Source organism: Parambassis ranga, chromosome 7 (assembly GCF_900634625.1).
Source record: "Parambassis ranga chromosome 7, fParRan2.1, whole genome shotgun sequence".
Taxonomy (NCBI): Eukaryota; Metazoa; Chordata; class Actinopteri; family Ambassidae; genus Parambassis; species Parambassis ranga.
The window spans coordinates 18484723-18508789 of NC_041028.1; the positions used below are offsets into that span (position 1 = coordinate 18484723).

The 24067-nt window shown below is 42.4% G+C and overlaps 1 protein-coding gene across 3 annotated transcripts in view; it reads right to left on the minus strand.

Annotated features, from left to right (window-relative positions):
• The window catches only part of flna (filamin A, alpha (actin binding protein 280)), a 33989-nt gene extending 22422 nt beyond the window's left edge, over positions 1 to 11567 (minus strand). For all 3 annotated transcript variants that reach the window (XM_028410679.1, XM_028410680.1, XM_028410677.1), the window contains exons 1-2: positions 11306 to 11567; positions 4422 to 4895 (exon numbers count right to left, since the gene is read on the minus strand). In XM_028410679.1, coding sequence (XP_028266480.1) covers positions 4422 to 4791 — 370 coding nt within the window. In that variant the 5' untranslated portion in view covers positions 4792 to 4895; positions 11306 to 11567. The remainder of the gene's footprint in view (positions 1 to 4421; positions 4896 to 11305) is intronic.
• Between the last annotated feature and the right edge of the window lie 12500 nt (positions 11568 to 24067).

Genomic DNA, 24067 nt, shown 5'->3' on the forward strand with positions numbered 1-24067 from the left:
ACTTTTTGCTTCCTGGAAACATCTGAAAACTACGATCTAGCATAGGAACAGAATGTAGTAATTGATAGTTCTTGGCCTGGCAGAAATGATTCAGGTCTGGAAAAGTTGATCTCCACCAGACGCACGCATTTCTGGCCCCGCTCTATGTGTTTGTAGGTAAAATCTTGTAACATAACAACACTGAAAAAGATATATATGTGTGTGTGTTGCGTGTATGTAATCACATTACAGTTTCATTTCTTATTGTGTGCCACTTTTTAAATTAGTAAAGGGTTTGTTACTTTATGTCTGCTTGTTCAGTCTGAACATGAGGCATGGGGTGTTAGGGCAAGTTTCCAACTCTGATGTAATGCAAAGCCGGAATGCCACTGACTGTACTGAAAGGGAATGTGCACTCGGCTAATCCCCTGTATCCACTTGACCAGCCCTTTTTTGCCCATGCAGACCGGAAGCTAGGAAAATGATAATGAGCTGGCAGGAAGTGGTCCATTTTGACCTGATGCAGTGGCTACACTCTTTGTTATCTCACTCTCCGACTAGTAGTCCTTCTTTTCCCCTGCCACCACAGCCACACTCACTTTTTATCTGGTTTCTGAAAATAGCAGATTACATTTGATGCCATATGACATTCCTAACACAAGCAACTCACTGTAAACAGGATAGTTAGAGTTCTAATGGGCCTATGCAGCCCTTTTATTATAGGATGACTGATGCGGCAGTCCTGGGACTTTCTCAATCAAGGACTTGAATAAAGACAACACTAATGTGTCACCTTGTAAATTGGAATATTACAAGTACAAATTTTACAACACTTTTTCGGTATCTAATTTGGTGTCAGCTAACATTTAACAGAAATAACAAATGGGTGCTTAAGGCAAAACAGGATTCTGATGATTGAAATTTTGGACCCGATTTGACATGGAGAATCAACATGTATATGATTTGCATAAATTCATTTACAAAAAAAGAAAATAGATATTCAGACACAATCTGAGATTTAGTCAACCCTACCTTTTGGTGTTAAAAAGCAGTGAGGTATGGGAGGGATTGCTTTACATGTCTCACCTGCTCTAACTGTCCAAAACTCCCACACAAAAGTAGGTGAAAGCAGGTAGACATAGAGTTAATCCCACACCTGCACAGACACCCATCACATACTATCACAGAATACTAAAATGGCTTAAAAAGAGTAATTTCCTCTCTTCCTCCTAAAAATGAAAAGCTGAACAAGCACCCAAAACAATGCAAGCAAACTGACTCTGCCAAAATGTATGAACAATGTATTTGTAAATAAATACAAAGTAGCAAGCACTAATTTCCTTTTTCTTCCCACTTGTTGCCATGGTGTAACTAATGTTGATAACATCAAGAAACAAATGCTGCCACCCAAATATGACTGTAGCTAAATCAGATCATAAATGAGAACCAGTGCATCCTGCTAACAGCTAACTAGATGCCTCAGACAACACTTAAGTTTGCAACATTTTGTCTAACGGAGCGAAAAATCTATATCATTGGTCTCCTGAATCTGTTCTCATCCTTCCTACAACAGCACAAGTACAAGTACAACCTGCACAAAAAGAATTAGTAATATATGACACATTTCATTATTATGTAACAGAAGGAGTCAGCTGGTTGTTGCCACACAGGCACCTTGTCTCAACCTGCACATCTCCACTCCCAGTCACATATGGGGAGCCGCCAGGTACAAAATTACACCACTGCTCTGTTTCTTTCACATCATGTCTGTGCGGGTGATGGGAAGACATTGGCACAACAGCTGCTGCCCCACAAGCTCAGTCAAGCACAGGAGGAGTTTTAAAATGTGGGCTTGGCTGTGACGTGCTTTGACATAGATGATGCTGACAAGAACCTGATGAAGAAATAATCTCTGCACAGATAGCACACTGATTCATTAAGAAAGTCTTCATTTTACACACACACTCTCATTAACAGGATGATGTGAAGTGAAATAATCTAGCTTGTGAGAACATGTTTGTGACAAGATGGCAGAATGTGCATGCATTGTCTCTGCACATGCAAAACAAAGATTTGTAAAAACACTATAAATGTACTAGTGCACTATAACCACAGCAAACTTAACATATGGACACATATCTGTCGGCCACAGTCAGTGTCACTGTTGCCTGCTAGATGGCAGCCTTGCTGCTCTTTAGCTGCACCCCTGAATGAACACATGCGAGTTCTCCTCTGGATTTATCAGCAGTCATGTGTCTGCTACAGCTGCCAAATCATGTGGGGTTTTGTCAAAACTGCAGAAAGAGAGATTACCTGTGTGGTAGAAACCTCAGTGAACACTAGACTGCAGTCTGTGGGGACTGTGGGAATGGGAGGAAAGCGTCACTGTGGCTGGATAGTGGGAAAAGCCTAAGCAGAGTTCTCTAACTGCACAGCTTGCCGACAGATCCAACAATGGCAGAACCACTTTGAGTAACAACCCTCAGCTCAGAGATGCATGTAAAGGAACTGCAATTAAACTGTTGACAGAGCAGACCAAACGTTGGCAAATTAGCAAGTGGTAAATTCTCGTATGTTAGAAGTCTAACATACCTGTTTTTGTATGGGTTAAACAATCAAAGACAGCACTTGGAACGTTTAAGAGGTTCTGCTAGGTTGCTTTGATTGTTAAGACAAAGCTAACCTAGTGTTTAGTTAACCATCCATTTTTAGTGCACACGTGTGACTGAGCATCCAGCTCTCTCTAGATTAAATCTGCCTAAATCTGCTACTGTGGTGGTGGTTACTTTCTGGGTGGAGCAGGTTACTGGTTGGACTTGAGTAACTCTTAATGACAGTGTTACACTGGGCACTGTTGCATATCAATACTTGTCCATTTTTAGCAAACAAAGACGAATAAAAAATGAGAAATGAAAGAGGTGATAAGTCATCAATGAGTAAAATGACCTAAAGGACAGAGAATAAAACAGAAAGAACTTCAGGGGAAAGAAAGAGGGAGAGACCATGTGCATCATGCTGAGCAGAGATGGCAGTTTGGTAATTTGTGGTGAGTGTTGCTGCCTGGGTGTGTCCACTTTTTTTGCAATGAAAGGAGGAAGTAAAAAAGAGGAGGGCAGAGTCCTCTCTCATCTTCAGATTAAATGACTCAAAAGGGGCAGCTGGGAGGATGAGGGTGAGTCAGCAGGAGGGACAGACTGCTGAGGAAGATGGCTCACACCAGACCTGCTTTTTGTGCCCTAAATACCAGCAGTGCATGGTTCAATTAAACACACAATAAGCTGGCATCAAGAACAACGAATAGATAATGCATGTGAGAACAAACTCATTTGCACATTTGATAAACACAGTCAGCACAGCAGATTCACTTCTTCCTCTGCAGTACTATCATATTTGATTGCTCACCTGTTGAGTGCAGAGGGCGCGTGTGCGTGAAAACCAGAGAGAAGCCAGACATTTCCCCGCAGATGACAAAGACTCACTCATGCCTGATTTACACACTCAGTCATAAACCTCTTCCTCTGCTTTCAACCCCTGTCTATTGTTTTGTTGTCTTCACCCAGGTGTGTGTCTATCTAACAGCATGAGTCATGCTATAAATATTTTAAACTGAACAGATATTATAATGGGAATGCATTGAAGACAGTTCTATAAGGACCCTGGAGCCTCCTCTGAGAACACTCTCAGCACTGTGAGGAGAAATGTTAGAAAGGTTCTCCTATTGATTGTATCAATACACAGAGTCTCTCACGATCTGAAATGAACCCAAAAGCACCAGTGTTGCAAGCAGACAAGCAGCTGCATGTAGGCAGAGCCCATTAAACCCAGTTTTATGTCATAAAGTATGAGCCAAGTCCCTCACTGGCTGTGGAGACCCAGCCCCAGCCCACTGCACAACATGAGCACAGACAATAGCCCTGTGTTTGTCTCTTTCTCCCTCTCTGTGTGTGTGTCTGAGTGTAGGATCAGCTCTCCTGTCCTCCTAGGCCTGAGCTACATCCAGGCCCACAAACATTTGCTCAGACCGGCACAGCCCAGCTCTGCCTGGGGACAGAGAAAGCTCTGGGCCTCTCTCCCTCTGCACAACCAGACCCCCTCCTCCCAAAACAACCCGCCTCAAAATCTGGACAGCCGGAGACAAAAGCGCTGCGCCCCTGGACAGCAGGGAAACGCCTGCTGTCTTACTGAAACTAGCAACTCTCCTGCAGACTTACTGAACTCATTCACAGGAGGGAATCTGAAGTGTGTGTTCATAACTTTCTGTACTCGTTTCACTGGGCTGCTGAACTTTATCCTGCATGCACCTATGCACTGTATTTAAACTCAGTTGAAAAGCACCACTGCATTTTTAGGCTCATGTGTAGAGATCAAAGAGCACCTGAATGAAGGTAGAGACAGCGCACATGCTGGCACTCATTCATCTCACCCACACTGATCTGACCCACCTATGGACACCAGCTTGATGTTCTCCTTGTCCAGGAACTCCAGAGCCACGGACACGTTCTCCAGCTGCATCTGGCGGAAGGTGGGCCTCTGGTTGTACTTTCTGAACATTTTCTTCTGGGACAGGACCTCCAGAAGCCCGATGAGCCGCAGCCCATCGCTGAGGTCCGTCTGCAAGTTGCCGATTCTCTTGTTGACGCATTTCAGGTGCTCGTTACACCAGCGAGTGAAGGTGTTCTGTTGGATCTTCTTCCACGGCGCATCCTCGGCCAGGTCCTTCTCCGTGGCGGGCATTTCTGCGTCCTTGTCCGTGGAGACAGCGTTGGGAGCGGGCGCGGCGCTCTGGTGGAGCCGGGGGTGGGAACCACTCATTTTTATGGTCTCGGCTGTCTCTCGGTTCGCTGGCTGTTTTCTGGGTGGAGTCTGCTCAGCTCTGCGTGGCCGCTCCCTCTCTTTCTCCCTCTCTTACTTTCTAACTGTTTGAGAGAAAAGAAAAAGAAAGAAAAGACTGGAATGAACACGAGAGAGCAACTTATAGCCCGGAGATAGATGTTTTGCAAAAAAGTAGGCGGTTAAAAAAGAAAAGGGAGTTATTTGGACGGAGCGGTTATGGCTCTGATTATACACGCTCAGCAGTCTCAATATGAGAGAAAAGACAATGACTCATATTCTGTCTGCAGAACATAAGCTCAGAAGATGGAAGTCCGTAATTCAACAGACAACAGCTGAAACATATACAACTAACATTGTAATTGCAAACTGAGATGTCTGTTTTGCGCTCGGTGCTAGCTTAACATGAAAAAACACAGTAATGAAAGTCTCTTAAAGTTGTTACGCATAAAAATTACATTAATATTTGGTCATTTATCCTCTAATATGCTCCTATGAAAGAAAACTTTGCTAGTTAGCTAGGTAGCATTAAGCTAGCACTGTGTTTTAGCTCGAGTATTTTTCAAATATTGTTTTTGCTTTACTTTTATTTACAATTATTAAAAATGTATATAGAAAGAAAAGGAGAAGAAGCTTTGACATACAACCTGAGGCTGAAGTCGGGGTTGTAGCGGTAATGTTAGCATGTGCAGTTAGCATGACGTTTCAAGAGCCCCCCCCCCCTCCCCCCCTTTGTTTGTGTGGAATGAAGCTGCTGCAAATTACTGAGATGTGGAGGGATTGAAATTTATCAATCTCAGCACACAGAGATAATGCCACACCACCATGGCAGTCAATGGTACGACATTTGTCCCCAAGTCATTTTCTAAAGCAAGAAAATTGCAGGTTGGAGAAGCTGAAAAATAATTTTAAAACAAGAATAGTGCATGATCTTGGTACATACTCAACATAATTGATATTTTTGTATTTTCTGTTTTCATCCAAAAAGTTAAATCTAGAAGTTTGATAGCTTTACCTCATTCATTTATACTCACATGAATCCCAAATTGTTTGAGGACTATGCCCCCCCCCCCCCCCCCCCCCCCAGTAACAGTAATGCTGTGGTCATAGTGAGGAAGAATGTGGTTGTTTTCTCAGACAGACAAACAAAGTGATACTGTGCCAGATGTGCAGCGATGACGTGCACTTGACTTGCACAGGGTCCCTCTGAGGATATGAGCTCATCTGACACAATATAAATATTTGAGATTTCCAGAGGATAAGAGCCAGTGACTCCTCATGAGGACAGTTCTGTGTGTTCAGGTGTGTTCAGCTCACCTGCTCTGTGTATCTGTGGGAAGTGTGCTTATTTTTCTTCATCTTTTCTTTCATCTGTACTGAAAGTGTGAAGTCACTGTGGTTATAGTCAAAGATGTTATGGTGCTGAGCAGCCAGACACTGTGTCTCCACCCACCTCAACTCTCCTGCTTGAAGGTTAGTCAAGAGTTATTGTAGTACACAGTCCAAGAAATGGTTTGCTTTGTGTATAAAATGATACATGACCCCCCCCCCTCCCCCCTGCCTTTTAACAACTGTCTTTAAGTGTTGCAGGACATTGTGTATTTATGTGTGTAGGGGTGTTTGTGTAGGTGGTGGACCAGGCTGACACAGATACCGACATATTTCCACTGTAATTTCTGTTCTCTTTCCTTAGGGTATGTTGCAATTAAAGGAGTATTCAGCCAATTCAACAGCAGATCTTTATTTGCTGTTGTAGGAACCAACATTTTAATTTCCAAAAACATAAAAACTGTTATAAGAAGTGCTTTTAACCTGACCTGACATGATCTGACTCATATCCTCTTCTTTCTGTGAGTTACACAGCAGTGATGGCTGTAAAACTGGAGGGAGAGATGTGACTCTGCAGCTTTTTTGACTAAATAAGGAGTTTGGTGCCAGGAGCCACAGTGTGGCCAGCAGCCATCAAGAATGCTTAGCCTTTGTGTGTGTGTGTGTGTGTGTCTGGTCAAGAGAGAATCTGAGGAATGCTCCTCAACCCCATAACAACCATGGAGCCCCCGGCCTTAATAACACCCCAATAAAAGAGCCGTATTTATGCAATACACACAATGTGGCACCAGCATGTTTTTACAATCACTGGGCCATTTAAAACAACATAGCAATGGAATTAGAGAGTTTTAAACATTCAGCTCTGGTCCCTGTGGATATGTATATTTTGCTCCTTTGCAGCAATTTACAGGCTTATTTAAAATATACAGCTGATGACGACAGTGGCAGAGCAGAAAGAAAGCCAAATGAACAGCATCAGAATTTTCTATAAAGGAGAAGTGAAAGCATTAATGAGGCGGGGATCATCTATGGCTTTAACTTGCTGAAGTTCAGAGAGTGAGGGCTGAAGGAAGCTGGAGAAATATTCACTGTGCATAGTGGCCTATTGTTTCAATGGAATTTGCCAAATAAACAAGAGACAAAACAGGGGGTGGGGGCAGAAAGAGCTGACCAAGACAAATTAAAACGTCTCAGGGTGTGAAACTGTGTCATCATCTTGTCTTTTGGCTCCCCCTAGTGATTATTTGTGGCACTACACCCTGTCTGCTCTTGTTGAATTCACACTCTTGCAGCATCCTTCTTTCCAACAGCACTTCTTCTCTGTCTGTCTTCTTCCCATTGATTACCTTCTCTGGTGGGTGGGTGTATTTAAAAGATAGTTTTTTAAGTGTAGTTTTTGGTGCTTTGAAAACCACAAGCAAGAGTTGCATCAAGTATTGGAAAGAAGACAGAAATCTGAACCATGCACATACACCACTAGCTCCACTAGCTCCTGGAAAAATGGCATTAATATTATATTATTTTTCAAATTAAAAATACATTTCAAGCAAATTATGGCATTAAGTAAATCATAGTATGTAAGATGGAAACAAATCTGTTTACATCTAAGGTGATTTAAGAGGCTGTTTGGATATAGATGACCAAATGGACTGAAAGTCTATAAGCAGTGGGTGATGTCACTTGTTCTGTGCAAAAAAATGTATTGAATAGCTAATATCTGGCTATGGTATGACATCTGTATGTTATAGTTACTGTGAGTGCTGTCCGCCATGACATAAGGAGGGAATACTATAGTGAGCTGTGCCTATTGTCTAAGCTGGCTGAATGTAGAGAACTCATATCAGGAACTTTGACTGAACTTTGTTTACCACAGATTTACCACAACAGTGAAATCACAAACAGGAATGTGAGCTCACTGCGCCAACCTCTAGGGTTGAGAAATGAAGCCCACATTTCCTTGAATGGCTATTGAGCTTCAAAGCAAGTTAACAGTCATAGAGATGGAGTGTGAGTTAGGCTGAGGTGGGAGGGCAGTCATGTAAGAAGGCATTCTAACTCAGCACTCGTCTGTCACTCGCCTGCACTTTTGTCATAAAAGGGAACTAGAGAGAGACAGAGCTGAATTTACATAAAACTCTCCCATTACTTTCAGTTTTTAAAGTTATGCAATCAGGTGACAGGGGCTTGCTACACTCTTTGCCACCAATTTGCCCATATTTGGATTGACTGGAATTTAGGCAGACACACAGTATATGCTGCCAAGATTGTGACACAGTGAGCTTCAAAACTACAAATACACAGTTTAAGGCCATAAATTGAGGACATATTAATGCAAGCCAAAACATATCTGTGTTCACGGTGCACGTTTCTTGTTGTAACTTGAAAAGTGAAGTAATCTGTGTTCTTCAAGGTCCTTACAGCAAAGCTACGCCAAGTCGGCACCTGAGGTCACACTATGTACCTGAATATATGGGATCTGAGAGTCAATAAGGTCATAGAGAGCAAGAACATAAATAGATTTATAATGGTAATATTACTATGCTAGTATTGGACGTGGAGCCAAATGCAGAGGTGACATAAAGCCTGCACAGTTGTATCAGTGTTTTATGCCTCCTACAATCAGCAGCTTTCTTTCCTGAATCAGTTAACGTTTTACCCATACAACATTTCAGTCAGATAAGAATTAAGTAAGTCTGAGTAATTCACATATTGGAAAGAGTGAAAGCAGATGCATCTCTACAAACACTGGAGTTAATAGTGAAGTTGAGAGTGGGCTTATGGTTTATTTTCTCCCTGTAACACATCTATTATTACAACCTGTTATGCCAATAGTTTCTCATCATCACACACCACACCCCATCCCCATCAGCCACAAGCCGTGCAGAGCAGAACCTTAGCACAGGAAATCAAACGCTGCACGCAGCGCTGCCAACCACATGACAGGTTGGTGAGCGAGAACAAGTCAGAAACACTGATTACAGTTAAGTTGGGTCTTTCCCCATACTTTCCTGCAGACAGTGTGTGTGTGGTGGTATTGTTGGGTGAAAGTAGGCCGATGTGTCAAATAAGGACATGTCTGATGTTCATGTTTACATCTCAGACTTTCTCTGCCAGCTGCATTGTTTTTCTTCATTGAAATGTTTTCTTAAACCTTTGATCTGGAGTGAACAGAATTTAGATCAAACAGTAACTGGGATTCTCTAATAAGAGTAAATGTTAGTTAACATACTTAAATAGTACTATATAAAGTAATGTAACAAAGCTAAAGTTTAAAAACTAACTTGATACAAGCTAACTAGGCTAACAGCTTAAAATGCACATTTTGAACGGTGGAAACCTCCTGAGTTGTTTTTACAGGAAACGCTCCATTGGTCATTTCATGTGAACGTTCATCCAGGATTCATTTGGTCCCACAGGTTTTCTAGAGTTATCAATTTTTACAAAATGGAAACAAGACAAGAGCTAGCCTTAAGGTTTAGGGTTTGATGAATGTTTCAATTTGAAGAATGTAGTCATTCTAATAGCTAACTAGCGTAGCTTAGTAGGGCAATCTGTGACTACTTACAATAATGTAATGTAACTTTACTGCCTTTTGATGACTTTTTTGAGGTTTTATAAAAGTAAGAAAGGGCATAAAGTCAGACTTTACACACTTCAGCTAAAAGACTCTTTGAGTAAAGCATCCAGTCCTCTGATCTGAAACAAACAGCTGTAAACTGTCTTAGGTGAAGGCTAAACAACAATGAAAGAACCTCAGTGTGAAATCACCTGCCAGAAAAGGGTGAAAACAACTGGTTATTCTACTGATTACATTTACCTGATGCAGCCCAGTCACAACATAACATAATGTGCAAACCATCAGACAGATCGTGTCTTCATAGTTAGAATACATTACGCTCCATCTCTTTGTGTAGTGGTGGTAAAAATGATATCATGACCTTTTCTCATGTATTTGATTGGAAAAACGAGCACAGTGGCAGGCACAGTGGTGCTGCAATGGCTACATTACAGTTGACAAGGTGTGTCTGTTGAGCAGGATTTAGGACCTTCAAACTTCTCCAACACCTCCTGACCATTTCGGATCTATTTTGACTTCACCATGTGAGCAGAATCAAGCAAATCATTTTACAGGCACGAACACAGCCTGTGTGTGTCTTTAAAGCATTCATCACAATACTTTAGAGGCTAATACGTTGATTTATATGTCTCATTCTGCTGCCTAAGTGGGTGTTCCCACTCAGATTACACCCAGTTCAGGTCTTAAAGAACTTTTTTTTAAATCAAATGTCTCTTTCCTATAGATTACAGTCCATAGGGAGCATTGTACTCATCTTTTTATAATGCTTTATTATGGATTAAATGACCCAATTTAACAAGATCATATGTGTCACAGTACAAATTAAAATACATGTACATGCCTTATAATAAACTATTTATATGTAAATGATTATTAACATTTGTATATCATAGTAGTCTGACAATGACAGGTGCACTGAGTGGAGTATAGTCTACTTTTACTTAGAGATGCGAACGCGTCCTGACCATGCCCCCATGTGGCGCGTCTGCTACGGTGTGAGACCCGCTCCCGGCGGCGGAGGGCGCAAGCGACCACCACTCTGCCCCCCGGTAAAGCAGCAGTCAGTGTCCATGTATTACCTTATTTGGTTTCAAGCCCCTAATTGTAACATCGGCGAGATGCTTCAGCTCGCTGCTGGCGCTGCTCATATGCATGCGCTGCCGTGCGTAAAAGCCCATAAACAAATTTTGCGCAGGAATGAAGTGAGACTGATGGAGCGGCTCTGCTGCCAGGGCTGCATTCATCTAGCTATACAACCACCTCAGCGACGGGACCAAAGACATAAATCAACGGCTTACACAAACGTCTAAGTTTCACATATGAGAAATGTTAATGGGACGTGAGGCGTGGCGCTCCTCCACGAAGCAACGGAAACTCCGCTTCTGTCCCTCTTAGAATCGTGGACCTCTGTCAACTCGCTCCCACCGGTACAAACACACCCGCAGAGCTGTCATACAAACCCAAAACTTCTTTACGCACACTCACACGCGCAGTCACACTGCCGCTCTTCAGATTTCAGGCAATAGAAAAGAAGCTCTCACACACAAACCAAGCCGCATCCCTGTGTATTACCACCAGTCTCCAACTCACCTGTGATCCTAAAGTGTGCGTGTGTCCGGCGCCTCTCTGATCTGACCAGTCCGTGCGCGCAGAAGCACTGTAGTCACAGAAGTGGAGTGCTGGTGTGTTTGTGTGTGTGCTGCACCGAGGTCCAGGACCTCCCTCCCCACGCGCAATCCCAGTGGGGGGAAATGGGTGTATTAGTTGCACTGGTGGCGTAAAGGAAAGGAAAGAGATAGTCCCTCCGCTGTTTTGCTCTTTTCTACCTCCGCTTATCCTAAATCCCTCTCTCTCTCCGGCCTTCACCGTTAAAGCCTTAATTGGTAAACGGGTACAGCGTCAGAGGCGCAGGGGGTGTTTCTCTCTCCATGTTTCTGCTTGCGCCTTTTTCTTTTCTTTTTTTTTCTTTTTTTGCACGGATGATGTCATGACCGCGCCTTCGGGATTTTAAAGGTATGATGTCACCGGGCCATGCAGTGCTCTTATATCTCCCATCTTTATTTTACCCGGGGGGTGTGTGTGAACAGATCCCCGTCATGCTACCTTCTGTTTGTGTGTGTGTGTGTGTGTGTGTGTGTGTGTGTGTGTCCTCACCTCACTGCAGCCTTTGCCCTCTCTTTCCTGTTATCTGTTATTGTTGAGTTTGAGACAGACTGTCTCACTGTTTCTGTGTTAAACCCTTCTCTGACTTTACATGTTGGGGTGCGCGTGTATGTGTGTGCGCGTGCGCGTGTGTGAGAGAGCGAGAGAGAGAGAGAGATGTGTGAGTGTGTTGGACTGATCTCCAGCTGAGCATTGGCTCAGGAAACAAGAATGTTCGGCCTTCTTAGTGCCCTCTACTTACGGTTCATCAGTCTGGGGGGAGGACGCAGTGGGAGTGGGTGCGGAGGTGGAGAGAGACTGGGGAGGTTAAAGTGAGAGTGAAGAAAAATAAGGAGAGATTACAGACTGAGGAAAACTTTACTGAATTAGTTAACTTTTACAGCCCAGTCCAACCAAACCAACATTACAATACAGGTGACAAAGCCACTGTACTCTCCTCATGTTGCCTGAATCAAGACCAAAGAGTTGGCACAAAGTGAGAAAGCCGCTTTCCATACCAGCAGGTGGCAGTACTCTGCGTTAACCTTTAATTGTTATTGGTCAGAAAGCAGTGAGCTGACCAGTCGCGCAAACTCCAAGCTGTGTCATGAAGATAATGTGGGAGTGTAAAAAAACTGCAGTTCCTCAAATGTCCACTTGAGGCTGGCTCCAAAAGTAGGTCAATCTGCATTGAAGTCCCGGTTAACGTATCCATCGTTACAGCAGAAATACATATGCAGCCATAGATAGTCTTTAGATATATAGATAGATAGTCAAGATAATCACTAGTTTATGATAACAGAATCACTTTAGAATCAGAAAAGATTACTTTCAAGTAGGCGTTACATGGACTGAGAGGTGCCAAAATACCAATGGCCAGGGTCTCCCACATGGAGTTTCAAAGCTGCTCCTCAGAAACTAATGTATGGATGACACCAGGGAAGGATCATCTATCTTTTACAGACTATGGTCCCAATTAACATCTATGTTGTGGGAAATACTGTAAAAAATAGGAACAGAGGTGGCCTGACTTTGGCCGATAACGGAATTACTGACTGTCCTAATGCTAAGCTAAGCTGCTGTTGGATGCAACTACATATTTACTGCACACAACAAGTCGTTTTGACTTTCACAGCTAACCCAGCAATAAACTGAATACCAATATTCAGTATATGGTAGAGAGGAGGCAGGAGTATGAAAAGAGGAAGATGAGTGGAGAAGACAAGACAAAAGAAATGTGAGGGAATAACAGACAGACAGCAGTACGGGGGATGATGAAGAGAGTTAGAAAGGGAGTTGATGGATCTTTATGAGTGTGTGTGGTGCATGAACCAGTTTATATTAATAAGTACCAGATGTTTGCTGCTGTGAGCTCGTCCAGTCGGTCAGTGACATCATGTGTATGAAGTTTGTTGAAGCTGCCTCACAAAAAAAGGTTTATATACTCTGTGAAGTTTGTGCACATCACTGTGTGATGCAGCGCCCACAGGACATTTGAAAGCATTGTTATGCAGATGATTCATACATCGACAACATATGTTGTAAGGAGATAACATTGAATTACAAGAGCTTGGAATTGTGAAATTTGTTTTGTCACTACAGGAAATACTTTGATAGCTACAGATGAAAGGAGGCAATGTGGTAAAATGTGCAACAGGAGACCTATCTGTATTTGATCGAATAAACAACATAAACAAAAAAGTGAAAAACAATACACATGCCACTGGGATAACAAACTATCTCCTTCAAACCCAATCAGACCTTGCACTTGGGAGCTGACATGGGAAAGCCCAGCTAATGTCCAGGTAATCGAATTAGCCAAAGTCTTCACAGACAACGTTAACTATTTGTTTCCCTGAATGCAACCAGAAACTGTAGTGCTGTGTGTTCCTGTAGTCTTCTTTTTTTTTTTTTTTTGCTAGATAATGTGTTTGCTGTTCAGTTTTTCTTGCTTTATTTTCCAGTGTGTCATGTTCCACATCATGGACGTGGCAGTAGTATATCCAAAGTAGCATCCAAAGTCTATGTCATAATCACAAAATGAAAGCCCGCTTTCTTCAGAATGTGATAAAGGTTCAAGTCAAGCTGTGAAGTTTGAAAGGTGATTACAAGCGAACGAGAAAAACATTCAGGGGGTTCATCGCATATATTATGACAACACTATCGTAATGCAAAGGATAATCCAGTGTACTTACAGAGAGGGTGACAGAATGGAACTCTATGGAGGATGAGTCTGTTTTAATGTCAAAAGAGGCATGAACAAGAGACAGAATATGACAAAGTGAGTGATAGTTTCAGAGGAAGTGTTTAACATCATGGAGTCAGCCTCAGCTGAACAAAGCTCCCCTCTGTTGGCCTGTTAAGGAGCTAAAGTGGTAAATTGTTTAACTGAAAATGATGAAGGAGACTGACTAAGATGATACTCAAGCATGCACTTTCCACCCCTTGTTTGCCTCTGTACACACACACAATGTATAAGCATAGAAACACAGACTCAGAACCTGAGCTCTAACATTAGACCCACTAGCAGGTAGTGAAACAAATATGTCTCTTCATTCACATTCCTCACTCTCCCATCCTGACCACCATCTGACTTGCACTCCGAGGAACTCACGCATGCACATGAAGAGGAGTAAATATGAAAAGCAGTTATTCACTAAATGGAATGGGGTCCATATTTAGATATGAGGTGGCCTTAATGACCGTCTGACACAGAACAGCTATACAGCAACGCTACTTAAAGATATACGCTACTACTGTACTGAGAACAGCTTTTGGATTGCCAGATTTGACCAATTAGCTAGATGAGAATAAATGACTGACAGATTTTTTTTTACATATGTTCAAACTCCTAACTAAAGCTATATTAGTCCATCACAGCACAGAAACAACACTGGCTAAAGTCACTAATGACCTCCTCATGGCATCAGACCTTGGACTTGTCTCTGTACTTGTTCTACTGGATCTCAGTGCTGCCTTTCACACTGTAGATCGAATAATTTTACTACACAGATTAGAACATGAGATTAGGATTACAGGGACAGCAGCAGGCTGGTTTATATCATATTTATCTGAGAGATTCCACTGAGTTTATGTTTCCTCTTCACATACAGCGTCAGTCATGGTGTTCCACAGGGTTCAGTGCTTGGATTGATCCTATTTACCCTCTACATGCTCCCTCTGGGAAACATCATCCAGAAGCACGGCATAAACTTTCATTGTTATGCTGATGATGCCCAGCTGTATTTATCCATGAAGCCTGAAGTAACAGAGCCGTTAGTCAGACTACAGGCATGTCTAAAGGACATAAAGGACTGGATGTCCTCCAACTTTTTTACTATTAAACTCAGGCAAAACTGAGGTTACTGTTTTTGGCCCATCTCAGAACTAGATTATCAGATAACATTCACTCTCTGGATGGCATTACTTTGGCCTCCAGTACGACTGTGAGGAACCTCAGAGTTATCTTTGATCAAGACATGTTGTTTATCCCTCATATTAAACAGGTCTTACACAACACAGTATCTTCAAAAACAGTGTAAACTGAACTGTGCAAAGCTGAGAAGAACTGAAAAGCAGACTTATCTGTTTTTCTGAGGACACACAGACAGCCAACACAACCAGACCACAAAGGTTTGCTGTCATTACAGCCAAAACTACCTGTTAAAACCTTCTGCACCTGCACACACACACTCCTTAAACACAGCTCCTTAAACACACTTAATGTGTGGTATCAGCTCCTACAAGAGGTTCAGTAAACTATACTGTGCTGAAGTCATTAAAGTAATAACCCTGACTCACAGAGCAGCAGACTCACAGGCTGAGTCACACGTAGCCAGGACGTCAGAACCGCAGGAAAAATAAGATGTTCTGCTGCTGTGCATAGGAGTACAGTGTGCACTATGTAATGGAAATGTTATCTCCGGTAGAGGTTTCCTTCTGGGAAAGCCCTCCCTCCAAGCTCTCTCTCTCTCCCATCACTGATATACTCACACAACCAGCATATGTGTAAGCACTGTGTGCATGTGTCTGACTGTACATGTCAGCTATATTCTAACCAGCTGCTCAGACCAGAAAGCATATCTTCAAGTGACTAAACAGAAAACAAGCAATTTGACTTGTACACACAGTGACTGTGCATTTGCCTGGTTTGTTTACACTGCATCTCTGAGCCACCATCGAATCGGGTGTCCTTCAAAGTCTACCTTGTGCATGATTTTTGTGCAACCTCGTTCCACATGGACATGATGACAAGAAGTTGATTTCAAACATGGCAGTAAGTGCCTGAAAATGACCCACATCCTGGAAGGCCAGTCACTGTCACCACTGAAAAAATCATAACTATGCCAAATGATAAAGTGTCAGCTGACGGGGTTCTGAGACTCGTTGGGCCTGATAAGAGGCCCGCACATCCTTACAAACTGCATATTTGTTTGATAATCACCTACCCAGAAATGGTTGTGTTTATGCCAGATGGCCTCATCTCACCTCATGGCCGGATATTATCTGATTATAAGACAAATATGAAAGTCTGTGTTGAGAGGTTGAAAGTTACATTCAGTTGTGGACATTAACCCACGAGGCTGTGCCTTCCCATTCTAGGAATAACATTTGGAGTTAAAAGGCAGGTTTAGGTTTAGACCTGTGAGGTACTGTGAGTTACATGACATTAAACACATGTTAGAAGGCAAAACTAATACATAGTGATGAGTCCCACCCCCTGCAACAAATATGACATGCAGGAGGCAGATACGTACACATTTTATATTTCTAAAGTGTAGAAATATCCACCTCATGGTATGTTCTCATGGTGTTGATTGAGTTTGAGAACTGGACTCAGAGAAACCTTTCAAGTGACAATACTTGGGTCTACCACTTAAAACCAGAGACAAAAGATTAATCCAAACAGTGGAAACACTTTCAGGCTCCCACCAAAGTAGAGTCGGTAAGATCAAGTAAGGTCAAGAAGTACAACTATTACGTTTTTCCCAAGAGAAGCTGGGTGATTTTGACTGGCATAATGATGAGTGGAACACTTTCTTGGGGTCAAGACTTGGCACATGTGTTCTTTTACATTTTTTTACCTTGGGCCAAACCTTGTTATTGGCAGTATAACATCAACGTGATCACCATGGGATGAAATAAAATCAATCTACATTTTCTTTTCAGACTGACTGAGGTGTCTTTACCTGCATTCTGGCTGAGGCTTGGATTCAGGTGAAGCTGCCCACAAAGGATCTGTTGTCCAAGCAGAAAAAGCCAGAAAAGTGTTCCTACTTTGAGGAGTCTAAAATGTATTTTGTGTTCACTGCATGCTGCCATCTGTGTTCATAGTTTGGATATGCAAACACAGACAGGGTAGTCAGTTTGTCAGTTTGGAAGGTCTTAAATGGCAAAAATCATCTAACACTGTAAAGAAACCGACGCTCATGAGACCACCACAGGAAAGGAAGACCAAGAGTTCCCTCTGCTGCAGAGGAGATATTCATTAGAAAACAACAATTAGCTGCAGCACTTAAAGCAACAGACATCTCTACATCTTATCTCAAGGCATGATGAGAACATTTTAGTAAAGTATTTTGGTTTGCTGGACACACTAACACACAAGGTGTGTCCAAAATGATGGGTATACAGTTAAATGGGAATAACACAGTAGTTTGATGATACTTGTCAAAGAAGATCCAAGCCCCGCCCACACACAGATGTAAACAAACTTTTTGAATTAGGTGTGGTTTGGACACAGACACAGGTGTGGAGACAGATGCCCGTCCGGCTCTCCTTGTCTCTTTTCAGTCCCTCTCTGGCCATATTAAGACAACCACTTAGATTGGAGGAGAACATTGGCTGACAAATTGAGAGAAAGAGCAAGACCTGGACCTGTTCCCAGATCTTCAGTTCCTGTTGGGTAATGAGTACATGGGGCTGAGTGTGTGTCTGTGTGCTCATGTAATCAGTGAGTGCACATTTTTTTTTGGAGTAACTTGTTTTTAAGGAACCTTTCTATCAGAAATGAAGACCGGATCACCTCATTGGCAGACTTTAAAAGGAGTCTGTCCTGAGCTGAATGAATCAGAGAACAGGAATCTATTGCCAGTAGCTACTGGCTATGTTGGGAAGACACATGCGGACACACACATGCAACCACGCTGTAATCACACATATAACTCCTCTATCAACAGTAAGATATGGTCTAGAAAGTGGTGGAGGTTTAAGTTCTGAGGGGGGTGCTCTCTGCACAGAGATGAATCCCCTCTGAAGTCTATTCCGCTGGATAAAGCCTCGTAATCCCCTCTACCTATCTGTTAATATAGGCTGGGGACATTTAACAACCTGCGAAGGCACACACTCAACCACATTTAAACACTCCAACGCCCTTCTCCAAGTACAAACACAGCCTTTTAAGGTAAGCTCTCCCTTCCTCTCTTTCCCCTGCCTATCTGTCGTTGCCTCCTCTCCCTAACTCTGCCTTTATGTTCGAACCCCCACCACCACCCACCCCTTCTCAGTGTGTTTCTATCCTCCTTATTTTTTTTTTTTTTTGTCTGATTTTCTGGCTCTTACCCCAAGCAAGCAACTGAGCCCTGTTGGATTCCCTCATGACCAGTGTGCTTCTCCTGGGTCTTCTACTGACTTCTAAACAGAGAGGTTTGTTAGGAGCAGCGGCCGGGCTAAACAGTCCCAGTGAGGAAAAGAGGAAAGCAAACAAACAGAGGTTTGCAGTGATGCAGAAAGATGGGCTCTGGATAACATGACATGTGGGCTGGTTTACAGGGTCAGGCATTTAAAAAGTGAAGGAGAACTACTAGTTTGTAGTTTGCAGGACTCTGTGTTCATGTGAAGATGGAGAGATGAGCTTCAGTAGTTTTGTCCATATAAGGGGGGGAGGAATGTGAAGAGAGCGAGCAGCTATGAATGACTGATCTCCCTCCCTTTCTCCCTCTGTCGGCCTCCTTTCTTCACTGTTGTGCTAAATCTTCTGTTGTTACTTTCATGTGTGCAGACAAAATGTAAAGCACTATGTTAAAAACACACACATACATCTCTGGGTCAGGGTGAGTTTCAGAGGCCTTCTGATCTCAATGACATCATCGCGACCCCACTGGCAGCCCGGCCCGTCAGTTACATGTGAACAACGACGGTGTATTTAAGTGTGTGCCCTCTTACTCACCAAGGTGACACAGTGTGAGTTATGCGCATAACGTCACCACTACAGAAAAACACTCAGGTATGGTCTGGGCACACTCATCACACCTGTGTGATTCATCTGCTAGGTGTGTATGTGTGTATTACTGCTCTGTGTCAGTCATCCATTCAGGCTCACTGCATGAATGTGTGATGAAATACAAGGTGACAGCTGTCCTCTTCACCTGCATCTGGATTGGATTCAGTGGAAACAGATGTTAAAGGATACAAATAGTGATGTCACCCCAGGCCTGAAGTATTTCAAAATGATGCATTCCTTGTGTGTCTGACTTCATGCTCTCCCACACAACAAAAAAAATATATGTGGAAATGGTGTGTGGTTGAAATCAGAAACCATTTTTTCATTTAAAAGGAAGAATTGTCAGAGGAGAGGGGGAGTGTTAAAAATTGATTTTCCCTGTTCTGTAGTGACCCTTGTAATCCATTGTGCACTTCATTGTTCTGCCTGTTTCCCCCTTTATGCTAGCATTCATCTGTGTATATCATCATCATCCTGTCAGGACATTGATGGTCACCAAGGTTAAGTTGTTCCATCACTACTTAATTTCAATCCTAAGATCGAAGGTTTAAGATGATTACTCCCATCACATCTAAAATATGATTTGATGCCTGAAATAAGAATGATCACAGCAGCGTTTCTCTCTTTCTGACACTTGTATATGTTGATGAAGATTCTCAGTCATCCAGGTCAACCTACGTAGAGAAGATTGAAGCAAGGTGTCTGGACTTGTAGAGTTTTCTTGAAGACGTTTCGCTGCTCATCCAAGCAGCTTCATCAGTTCTAACTGTTTGGTGGGGAAACATGGTTTATATGTGGCTACAGACCTATGTGGGTGGGTCTGGGTAAAAACTTAAAAAACACTAGCACTAAATGTTTCCATACTTACCTGTGATGATTTGGCCTGACTTGTGCAGTCCGGTCTGTTTTAGAGACCGTTCCAGCCTCTTTCACCCATGAACACACATCACCAAAGAGGAAAAGCAACAAGCGGCTAAATAGATCTTTGAGAGCTATCAAGTAAGTTAGCATGTCAGTGGATGATCTTGTCTTTATCAGGAAAATATGGTAATAAAAGGTAAATGTTGCCTCGCACCTCATAGGCTCTTGGCACACCTGAAACACACCTATAAATCTCAGTACTTCCTCACAGGACACTTTGCGTGCTTCAGCTTGTTGTTGGATTTCAGTGAGAATCTAATCTCAGTCAACTTGACTTGCAAGGTAAACCTTTACAATAAATGTTTTCTAATGTAAATAAATATCTGTCTAAAGCAGGGGTGTCCAAACTGTTTTTGGGGAGGGCCAGGATTGGTTTGGATTGATTGAGGTTGTACGCAGCATGTTTAGTCTCGTGGTGAATTCTAAGTGCTGAACCTTCAGAGCCCTCTGTGTTGCTGCAACCAACAACCAAGCCCTGCAGCACCGTGTGACGCACTGTACCGATGCAGACCGCGAACTGACAATGTTCTGCTCAGAACATCATGCAAACATTACACAATGAGTAAAAAAAATTAGAATTGCCTGTTGATTTTGTATGATTTACTCTGTTTGGCTGACGGGCCAAAAACAACACATGTTAAGATAGATGTCACGGGCCATAGAAAATCCGACGCTGTAGTTTGGACACCCCTGGTCTAAATTTGAGCAGATATGATCCAGTAAGGAGTACCCAGGAAGGACCGTCCAATGGGGATATGATGTTAATATTTGTTCATAGTTGGACATTTTTTCAAATGTTTCCACCACTAAAGGACCAGTCAGGTCTCACAAATAGAATAGTATCTAGACAAAATCCATCCAAAATCTGTGGAGAGGGTTTCATTAACATTTGAGACTGTATGGTGGGGTGCTGTGCAGTTGACAGTGGGGGACCTGGTAGAGTAAAGACTGTGTTGTGTGTATTGAAAAGTATAGGTGCGATGATATTCTTTAAATAACTGCACAGTTTTACATACACATACACAGGCACACTCAGTAAGATTCAGCCAGACTGATCAGAAGGCTGCTCCTGCATGAACTGCATGACATCATATGATCTCATTACTGAAGCAGTTGAGCCTGACACAGACCTGCAGAGACACGATGTGCAGAGAGACACAGGTTTTGAGAGGCAAGAGTATTATATGTTTTAATATAGCCTACATACATGGTCTATATAAACCCTAGCCCTACAGCATGTGAATATAGTTATCATGTCAACATGTCACAACAGCATTCTGGAGACACAGTGCAAATAGATGCTTCCTATCCTAAGTGTGCTTGGAGACATTGTGAAAGATATGAAGGCGAGGAAAGAGGCAGGATTTTCATAGATTGTGGCTGATATGTGAGGAATTTCAATGAATGGAGAGAAAAACGAAACTAGAATGAATGATAAAGAAGATGGTAAGGAGGAATGCATTTGTTTATGTTTTTCTCTGTCTCTGTGGCAACAGTTCATTTTCACTTCCCAGTCAACAATATGGGCAACCAAATGCTCACTAAGCAAACATTCCCGAGTTGCACAATCCGACATAGCTTCAACAGAGAGAGCTGTGTGCCATGCTCCATCCACCCAGTACTCAGGCTCTGCTTCTCCTGATTTACAAGGGCTGATATGTGTATAAAAGATGAAAACACTCAAAATGTAATTAAAATGATCAACAAAATGTCAAGGTGTAACAGATATGTGTTGTATGATAGGTTATATTTATTAACGGTTACTATTATATATGTATATATACAGAATACTATTATATTCTAATGAAACAATGTCTGCCCTCAACAAGAGATGAAGATGTAGTGCCAGGTATCCTATAGTGCTTATGCAGAGTATGAAGATATGATGGTATGTTGCAAGCTGTATGTCCAACACGTCCTTATAAGAAAACACAGCATTTGGTTGAATATACATCTCCAGCTATGGGAATGGTTGCATTTATGCTAATGAAACATATGATAGTATTGCCTAATATCAACTGATCATGGGACCAATACAGCTGCAAAGGTCTGCAATAGGATACTGGAGAGGGTGGCAATATGGCAGACCTTTTTCTCAACACATAGGGGGTTTGAGTCCCCCAGACACCCTGAGCTGCTTTGTTTTTCACCTGCTAAAATGTTTCATCTTTTTTTCTTTTGTCACCTGCAGACTTGTTGACTTTTTGCATTTAAACCAGGGTAAAACACACAAATTCATAGCATTACACGCATTTTGCGGGGAAAACTGGTTCCTTCCACGGCCGCCATTTTTGGCTACCGTTATGGCTGGAGTCTGGAGCATATACCCTCCATCACAGGACGGAACCATCAGTCAATCCGTCCATCAGTCCATGACTATGGACTATCAAATGATATTGCTTCACTTAAAAATAGTCTCAGGACACCTGTCAGAGCCCCAGCAGTTCATCTACACAGCACCACATCCTGCAACATCTGGACAAGCAGACACACAAATGTAATTGAGGGCATGCTATTTCTCTCTGTGGACATAATCTCATACATCTTTCCAGGTATGATTTTAGAATAGAATAGAATAGAACATACTTTATTAATCCCTTTGGGAAGGTCCCTCAGGGAAATTCGGGTACCAGCAGCAATACAACACCGACATTCAGAGCAAGAGTTAAATAGAATAAAATAGAACATACAGTATTTTCATCATCATGTGGCATGGGTCACCAGTTTCCTGACAGAGAGGAAACAGCAACAGCATTGCTGGTGAAGGTCTGCACTGCTGCATTCCAGGGCTTCTGTGACAAAACCTAAATCAGAATCATTCAGACTGGGGGAAAGGGGAAATTCTTTTTGTTACAGACAAGAATAAAAGATGGCATGAAACTGAAATATATAATAAATATCTAAATACCTAGATAGCATTTAAATCCCTGAGTTGTATCTAAAGAACATATTTAGTACTTTATAAACCTTTACACACTGTAGTAAAGAGCCTGACATGAATGTACCAGTATGAATGTACAGTGTCTGAGTGACTGTCACAGTTCAGAGTTCAGTAGTTTGAGAAAGGCAGGAATGACTTCCTGTGTCTCTCAGTGGTGCATTGTGGGAGTCGGAATCTGTTGCTGAACGAGCTCCTGTAGCTGGTCAGCACAGTGTGGACCAGTGAGAGGGACAGTCCAGTATGGTCTTTATTTTGGACAACATCCTCCTCTGACACACCTCTGTCTTAGAGTCCAGGTCCTCTCCCACAACATGTAAGTTCCTGACATATGCAGACAATTACATGTCCACTGGACTCATTAAAGAATGTGCTCATACATGTGAGGATAGAATGTACCTTTAAATCAATCATTCATACTTTAAAGCTGATGTTGTTTTGGCCCCTTAAAGTTATAGAACCCAGCGGTGACACCATAGAAATGTTGCATGCTGCCATGTTCCTGTCATAGAGGCGGAGTGTTTACAGCAGAGTATGTCTGAAATGTAAATAACCTGCTGCACAATACTTAAGACTTGGCTGTTTCTTTTTTATCTCTACGTGGAGACCTCTTGTTTCCCCCTGCTTTATGTGATGTTAAATACCAATTCTCTGTAATTATTCAAATATATACAGAGTACATACACATCAGTGTGTGTAAAGCCTTATTCAAAACTATGTGGACTGACTGATCAGTATAGGTTTTCACCTACTGAGTTCTCCCACAGTACAATAGACTATGACTACTGCAACTGTGGCTTACTTGACACTTTCTGTACGATTATAGTAACCCCACCCATTTCTCAACACTTATGCAGGCATATTTATGTGCAGTGGGTTCATCGTGGTTTGATCACCCCTGACCCCCTCACAGCACACACACACCTCCCAGACACACTTCCGTTTTTCAGAGCATGAGGTGTTGACTACCACACCCTCCTAGCTCAGTCACACTGGTCAGTGTGTGTGTGTGTGTGTGTGTGTCAGAGTTTGGGGACATAAACTCCCACTGACTCATAATGATATGACTTATGTTAAAGTATAAACCCGGTGTATCAACTGGTTATGGAAGATGTCTACAGGAAATGAA